The sequence below is a fragment of the Lycium ferocissimum genome, chromosome 4 (genome assembly GCF_029784015.1).
Source record: "Lycium ferocissimum isolate CSIRO_LF1 chromosome 4, AGI_CSIRO_Lferr_CH_V1, whole genome shotgun sequence".
Classification (NCBI taxonomy): Eukaryota; Viridiplantae; Streptophyta; class Magnoliopsida; order Solanales; family Solanaceae; genus Lycium; species Lycium ferocissimum.
The window spans coordinates 20,802,315-20,810,988 of NC_081345.1; the positions used below are offsets into that span (position 1 = coordinate 20,802,315).

The 8,674-nt window shown below is 33.3% G+C and overlaps 1 protein-coding gene across 1 annotated transcript; it reads left to right on the forward strand.

Moving 5' to 3' along the window:
* The first annotated feature begins 1,908 nt into the window (after positions 1-1,908).
* Positions 1,909-7,813, forward strand: LOC132051787 (calmodulin calcium-dependent NAD kinase-like). The gene is made up of 9 exons (XM_059442995.1): positions 1,909-1,933; positions 2,125-2,322; positions 2,751-2,974; positions 3,096-3,154; positions 4,588-4,815; positions 5,450-5,579; positions 6,110-6,429; positions 6,783-6,930; positions 7,376-7,813. The coding sequence occupies exons 1-9, from the start codon at positions 1,924-1,926 to the stop codon at positions 7,613-7,615; spliced, it is 1,557 nt and encodes a 518-aa protein (XP_059298978.1). The 5' UTR covers positions 1,909-1,923; the 3' UTR covers positions 7,616-7,813.
* Positions 7,814-8,674: the final 861 nt, after the last annotated feature.

The window sequence follows — 8,674 nt, forward strand, 5'->3', positions numbered from 1 at the left end:
TTCATATATTCTTTCGGGTCCACACCACCTCACCTTAGGAAATTAAGATAATACAAAAAATCTGCAGCATCCAAAGATCAGCTGACTCTAGAATTTAAAAAGAAGAGTTAATGAAAACTTCTAAATGTGGTTTTCGTTATTTTGAAATGAAAATGGAAGTAACTTATAATATACTTGTACGTATTCAACTATTCAAAGTCTTTTTTAAAGATAAATCAAAAGTAATTTGATTTTAATTTTTTTAAAACTAAAGTTGACCTGTAATAAAATAAGAGATTGTTTGTTTAGTGGCGCAAGGGGATTTAATCTCTGCATTATTTCATATTGTACGATGTTTGGTTGCTATTTACATATCATTCATATCATTCGTTAAACGAAACAAAGAATGTGCGTCAAAACGTATGATAAATTAGATCCACTATCATGTAATGAACCTCTAATAACTGAAAATTTGAATGCAAGGACTTCGAGGCATTTACAGGAAATGGTGTAAAAATAAACAAAAGCATGAAGAGATTCTGCTACCGCAAGAATGAGTCAAAGAGCTTGCCAATTGAGTCTAAAACGTATGTCTCTTATCACATACCTCGTCATTTACGTCCTCAGTACATGCCTCATAAAGTAGCATATCTAAACTGGTTAAGTACCACCAATATGATATCCAGTAAATCCATTGGCCACCCAAGGCATTTCGTGTTGGTAAAATTATAGATACAAATGTTTAGAAAAATAATTAAGGGCGTTCAAAATTTGAAGAAATAAATTACAAAATTTTTCAATGAGCGGGTTCACTATCATCTTGTTCAACCTAACGATTTTGCCATGAAAGATCCCAATATCTATTTCTATCAAATACAATTTATTGAGAACCTTCATTTTTGTTCCAAATGCGTTGCTTTTATTAATGAAAAAACGGGCTAGTGTATAAAGTGAAATATTAGCCGAACAATGACCAGTGGATCTAGATTTGTAAACATAGATCACACGATCAAAAAGAAAAAAAAACAACATTGATTTACAATTTTGGCTTTGGGTTTGATGTTATGTTTTTTCGATTTAAAGAATGAAATTTGACGCAAAATTGTGACCGATTGTTTTACCCTTCAAAGTGCATTTCGTGTTGGTAAAATTATAGATACAATTTATTGTCTATATAACATGTTTTAGAAAAATAATTTATTCATATAAATAACTCTATATTGATTTAAATAATAATATTAAGCAGGTTGACAAATATTAAAGAATTTTAGACAAATTAAAACTAATTAATTATTCAAGTTTATTTTTGTAAGATTTTTATCACCCAGAATATTGATTAGCTCTCCAAGTGATTGTAGGATTTTTATATCATGAGAGGATTTCGATATCTGTACTTAATAAAGTGTGTGCACTGTGGTTTCAAAAGTTTGTCAAAAATAAAGATTCTTCTGAAGGAGCTGATTAAAAAGATGGGGATGGCAAATCTAGTAAATGAATAAGCTAATTAACACTTATTTAGTTTATGCTCTGTTTGCTTCCGTTTTAAAATAAGAGCATTTTTGGATTAATAAAGTAACAATAGAGGCATAATTAAACCAAATAATAAACAAGAGGTAAATATTGTCGGTTAGTCGGAACATGAGGTTCACATCTTCTTTCAGGTCCACCACCCCACCCTTAAAAGTAAATAAAATGACGTGCAACATCCAACAGTGACTTTTTTATTTTTTCATCATCCAAAGGATTAGTTGACTCTTAAAAATAAAAAAAAAAGGCTAACTGCCTTTTTATCTATTTCTTCCCCCATTATAACTAATCATCATCATTATAAGTTCCCAAATAAATCAGACTCCAGCTTAAAAGGCAGAAACCAAGAAAGAAAATTCAACTCCTAGTTGAAATACTCTTTCTTCTACAGTACAACAACCAAAAAAGAACTTACACATGGTAAAATGTGACCCACTAAGTCCCTTCCTCTCCCCATTATTCATAAGTTTGACTTTGACCTCTTCAATTCGTTAGTCAACAAAATATCATCACTACTCTTATTGTCTCTTTGTTGAATTGTATGCATATTATTGACCATATTCACACTTACAAAATTCTTTTCTCTTTCTTATATAAACTTCTTTTATTTTCCTACAGATGGAGAAGTGGTTATAACTTCTTATATATTGCCTGCAAGTCTTGTGGGAATAATATCTGCTTTAGCCATGCATCATCTTCGCAAATATAAAACCAAAGTTGATAATTACATGATGATAAATCCCCTTGCTCCTATTTTGGACACAACTGAATCTGGTCGTGCTGGTGGTAGACTCGAAAAGTTTTCCCATTATGTTGGTGAGTTCTAAATTTCTTTTGGAATTTCAAACCTTAGCTTTTTCTCCATTTTTTTTTTTTTGCTTGATTCATAATCATTTGAATTATCTTATACCTCGTTTGGCCAACCATCTGAAACTTAAAATGTTTATTTTTTTAAAAAAATATGTTTATTTTAGAGAGTTAGATGTGTTTGGCCAATTTTAAGAGAAATAACTTGTTTTTGAGAAGTAGCAGAATTTGTTTTTCTGAAGTTGGAAAAAAGTAGTTTTTCTGAAACCTTGGCCAAACACAATTATTGCTCTAAACATAACGTGCTACTCTTCAAAGTACTTTTAAAAATCAATTCTAACGAAAATCACTTTTCAAAATAAACAGATTTTGAAAGTTTGGTTAAATAAATTATATTAATTTGTGTATATTTTGTGATGTTGGATTTCATGGTGTAGCAAGGCAATTGGGGTTTAAAGATGAAAGTGAGTGTCCAAGGTTAATGGAGCTAGTACAGGAATACTTGAAGAGATCCAAAGGGTGTGATAATACCATCTTTGAATACTTTGCAAATGAAGAAGATGCTGAATCTTTGTACATCAAATTGGAGAATGAATTAGAGAGTTGCATTCTTGCTTATTTTGCTTTTCATTGGAGTAAAGTTTCTATGTTAATTAGCCAGGTATGTATCTTTGTTATTAATTTTCATTTGACATCAAGAAGCAAGAAAACCAAAAAAGATTAATTTTTGATTAACCACAAAATGAAGTTAATTAATAAGGTCAACGTTTTTTTTGTTGAAGGTGTCAAGTGTTGATTCTGAGCAAAAAAAGCTCAAGGATATGGTGCTGGCGGCTACAAGGTAATTTCATTGTCTTTAAAACTATTTTGTCTTCTTGTTTATGTGAGTTCCAGATACAAACCTACGACATCTAGATATAGACTCGTTTGGTTGGACTTATAATTTTTGACTTATAAGCCAAAAGTCATAAGTTAGGAATTCTAGCTTGTGACTTATTTTTATTATTTTGGGCTTTTGGCTTACAAATAAGTATTTAAACAACAATGTGGTTGGCGTGGGGCATGATCTGATCAACTGGGAGCGGAGGAAATTCAATGATCAATGAAGTTGCATTAAAATCAATATTTTCTGTCAATTTTGCAAAGGCTTTCTGTCAATCAATACTCTCATGGTGGGAGCTTAAAATTGAGGACCAAAATTCTAGTTTCACCTTATTTTCCGTATACTGACAATGGTCCCATAGATTTTTATGGACAGAAGATATTGAAAATCAAAACTCAAACTTACTATTTTAGGGAAAGGGATCAAAAATATCCCTCAATCTTAAAAGAGGCTAAAAATATCCTTCGAACTTATTTTGGATAAAAAATCATATAATATTATCGCTTAAAGTTTTCAAATATATCACTTGTCTTGTGGAAATTATCCCCCAAAATAACAATAAATCATTTTTAAGCATAACAAATCATTTAAATCCGATCCAAATAAATAATAACCCATAAGATCCTCTTATTCCTCCAATTACCTCAAAGTTCATGCCTACGTATTGGGGGAATAAGGAGATCTTATAAGTTATTATTTAGTTGAGTCGGATTTAAATGATGGAGCGAGTTTAAAAAATAATTGCGGGTTATTTTGGAGGATAATTTCTATCAAGACAGGGGTATATTTGAAAACTTTAAAGACGGGAGATGTATTTTTGACCCATAATAAATTCGGAGAATATTTTTAGCTCTTTTCCAAAGTAGAGGGGTATTTTTGACCCTTTAACCTTTATTTTATTTTGTGAGGTCAGTTTTGGGGGACGAGGGGGAGGCTGGAGATTGGGAAAACCCTGGAGGCTGGAGGTCAAAGCAACGTACACATTATGTGAGATAAAAAGTAAAGTCTTAAAACCCCAAGAACTGAATCCATATACAAGCTAAATTGATGATAAAAGATTGACACCGTTTGTACAAAATCCTGTTGCTATTTATTATCCTTTGTTATTTGCTTAGCGTATTGTTTTAATGTGGTTACTGTTCTTTTTTTTTTTTCGACCTGCTTTGTTTTTTGAGCTGAAAGTCTATCAGAAACAATCTTTCTACCTCCAAGTAGGGTAAGATCTGCATACACTCTATCCTCCCCAGACCCTACTTGTGAAATATATAATGAATATGTTGTTGTACCGTTTGTACAAAATTCTGCGTTCACCAATTCGCCTAGTTAAATTAAAGATCTATCACACACTAGTTAGTTATCGACTAATATTGATGTGAGATTCTTAATCATAGGAAGCAGAGATTCGAGAAGATAACAAAGGATTTGAAAGTGACTAGAGTATTTTCTACGTTGGTGGATGAGATGAGGGCAATTGGAACAGTATCATCAAATGGGAGAGAGTCCAAATGTACAGATGTGATGGTACCTGTGGCTCACAGTCAAAGAAGTCCAGTGCTCCTACTTATGGGTGGCGGAATGGGAGCTGGCAAAAGCACTGTCCTTAAAGACATCCTCAAACAGTACGTAATTTCATCTCACCGACTACTACTCCAATTTCATCCATATTAGGTATTATTCTGTCACCTACCCCAACAAGCACAATAAAGATTTGTTGTACTGATAATATAAAAGATATTTATATGATTAAATCACTTGTAAGGTAAATGTGTAGGTAAATTTTCATGATAATCGTTAATCGAGTAACTTAATTAGTACAATAAATGGGAACTATGTTATACTATATTAGTAGTATACAAACTTAGTACACTATCTGTGTTTTTAACTTAAATCTTATACTCCTGCTAATTAGTAGATGGATGTGAAATAGTTACAACAATCGGAAATAACTTGTTAATATAAAAGAACACGACAGTTGACAGATCAAAAAATATAAACATTTATTAAGCTAAATTATGTTTAATTTTTCCATTTTTGGGGGTGTAGTTCACATGAAACCAGAAACAACCTCTCTATCTCTACGAGGTAGAGGTAAGGTCTGCGTACCCCTTCCCAGACCCCACCTATGAAATTACATTGGATATATATTGTTGTTGTAGTAGGTTCACATGAAAATGGTGGTTTGACTTATAAAATCGTTAATGTATAATGTATATACTGTAGTTGAAGTAGAATTTTGACAACAATGTTTGGCAGGTCATTTTGGTCCGAAGCAGCTGATAATGCTGTGGTGGTAGAGGCAGATGCTTTCAAGGAGACTGATGTAATTTACAGAGCCATCAGCTCAAGAGGCCACCATCATGACATGCTTCAAACAGCAGAAATGGTAACAATACTTCTTACTTATGCAGAGTGTGTTTGGTAGAGAGCAAAATGTTTTCCAATATTATCGTGTTTGATTTGTCAAAATGTTTTTTTCCCATTTATTGAGAAAACGACTTTCGTGGTGAAAGTAAAAAGAATAAGTGTTCCATGAAAAACATTCAATGTTGATTGTCTCCCTCCCAGCCTCACCCCTGCCCCCATATTCCCCGCCCATGGCCCCGTACGCCTCTAGCACCCCCAACATTCTACCCCCTCCCCCATCGCAACCCCCTATTCCCACCCCGACCCCCAACCCCTCATTCCCCCATCCACTTCCACCCTTTTGTCTAAATTGTATATAATTATTTTTGGGATAATATTTTCTGTTTACTTACCAAACATTAAAAGATAAGTAAGAAAATTACTTATTTTTCAGGAAAACATTTCCTTCTACCTAACATACCTACAATCTTGACTAAAATTTGTTATTATTAGGACCCGCAAAAGTAGTAACAAGAAATTAAATTGTTCTCAATATATTATAAATTACAGGTACATCAAAATTCAACAAATGCAGCATCTTCCCTGCTAGTCACAGCTTTAAACGAAGGGCGCGATGTTATAATGGATGGAACCTTATCATGGGAGCCATTTGTTGAACAGACCATAGCCATGGCAAGAAAAGTACACGAATATCGATATCGTATGGGGGACGGTTACAAGGTTGCAGAGGATGGCACAGTTAGTGAAAATTATTGGGAACAAGTTGAACAAGAAGAAGGAGAAGAGGCTAAGAATATCACTAAACCTTACAGAATAGAATTGGTTGGAGTTGTATGTGATCCTTACCTAGCTGTTGTTAGAGGTATCAGGTATGGTTTACTTCCTTCTAGTACATGTAGTGTGTTAAACATCGTTTAGTAACTTTCTAAAACTTTAAATGTTATATTCAAGGAGTTCATAATGTTAGTAGGACTAAGATGCAATTAAATGGCGCGACGCTGAAGATTATATGATCGATTGCAACTTACTTGGAATTGAGGCGTATCAACTTAACTTTGGAAAACAAGTCAAGTCAACAGGACACTATATCTAAAATATATTTTTATAGCTTAAATTAAATTGTTTTTTAGTTTATTTTTCAAGAGTTGACAATTTGAAATTTCTGGTTAGGGGTAACATCTTATATTCTTTTGTCTTATAGCTTGAAAATTTTTCTATGCAGGCGAGCTATATCAACAGGGAGGGCAGTTAGAGTAAAGTCCCAATTGACATCTCACAAGAGATTTGCAAATGCATTTCCTAAATACTGTAATCTTGTTGATAACGCCAGGCTATACTGCACCAATACCATAAGCGCCTCAAGACCATCGGTAAGATTCTTATCTCAATTGTATTTATAGCGTTCAATTCTAATAACATCAATTGCGGATCAGCTTGTTTGGATTGGCTTATTTTAGGTGCTTTTAAGCCAAAAAACACAAAAAATAAGCCGAAAGTCATAAGCTAGATAACTCACGGTTTTTGGCTTATAAGTCAAAAGTCATAAGCCCATCCAAACTGGCTCTATGTTTGATACGACGAAAGCCATTTTCTACAAAAATATTTTTATGAGAAAGAAAAGACTTTTTATTTTTTTATTTTTATATCTAAAGGGAGAAAATCACTTATCACTTATAGACGGAAGTTAGTCCTCGCAACTAAATTACATACCAGTTGTAATTCCGACATAACATTTATATATTATTGTTAATCTTTAATGCTTAAAAATTCATCAGAACACTGTTTAATTTTTTTCAATTTTTGTGGAAAATGCAGTTAATAGCATGGAAAGATGGAGAAAATAAACTGTTGGTGGAACCAGAGGACATCAAATGTCTTGAAATGGTAAAAAATGTGAAGGAAGAAGCAGAATCCATTTATGAGCTGTACGAAGAAGAAGATGTTTTGTCCCAATCTGCTTGTGTCTGGAAAAACATGGTTTTGTTACCTGCAAGGTCTAGTCTCCAGCAAGAGCTCAAAACTGCAATTGTAAAAATTGAAAATTTGGCAAAATAGGTGTTTGCTTCAATAAGCAAAAATTGAATAGAGAAGCAACTTCCTCCTTTTTTTTTTGGGGGGGGGGGTTTAAATTGGATGTTCTCTCTCATAGACCAAACGATTGTAAAATCATTTTTTATAACAGTGATGTCCAAATCAACTTGTGAACGTGAACTTGAGCTATTCTAATGATCTAAGCCCTCAATGTTTCTCTAATTCATGTGTTTCACATCAACTGCTCCATTGAGTAATGGACACAATTATACTAGAATAGATCCTTTTCCTGTTTAAATAACGCATTTTACCAAACACAGAAAGAAACAAAAAACCGTAGTATTTATTTTACTTTTATTCAAGTATCAAACTGTAGGCACTTAAGTTTCTTGTTCGAAGTCCCCGCCAAATTTAGACCAAGTCCTTTATTAGCTGAAGTCATTTTTTAATTTAAGTCCAATGCATGGACTTTAGTTTGTCCTACATCATTTGGGTTAAGCTATCCAATTATACTTTAGAAAATGAGCTCACCTCATAACCTGAAGGTCCATTAGGAGATCACTGTATAAATTGGGACGGAAGGACTACAAAACAGGGGCGGAGCCAGAACATTTGATAAGGGGGTTCAAGAAAAAGGGACTGGATGAAAAAGGGTTAAAAAGTGTTGTTACAGAGAATCGAACCCACAACCATGGGCTCAATAATAGGCACCTCAGCCGCTGGGCTGAGTTCTCCAATATGTTAAGGGGATGCAACATTAATATTTATACATGAATCAAAAAATTGACCCCATATATATAGTGCAATTTTCCGACGAAGGGGGTTCGATTGACACCCCTTGCACCCCTATAATTCCGCCCCTGCTACAAAATTGACCTTGGCAAGTCAAGTCAAACTTAAGCAAAAATGTTCTTAGTTTGGTCTTGACAAAGCCACACTTCAACTATAAAATATTGAACGTTTGCCAAACTTCAAATATGATTTTTTGCAATTTCAATCTTGTATTTCTTAAGCGGTTCCAAAGAGATATATTAACAAAAAAAAAAAAAAAAAAAAAAAAATTCAACTATGGCTACAAATTAA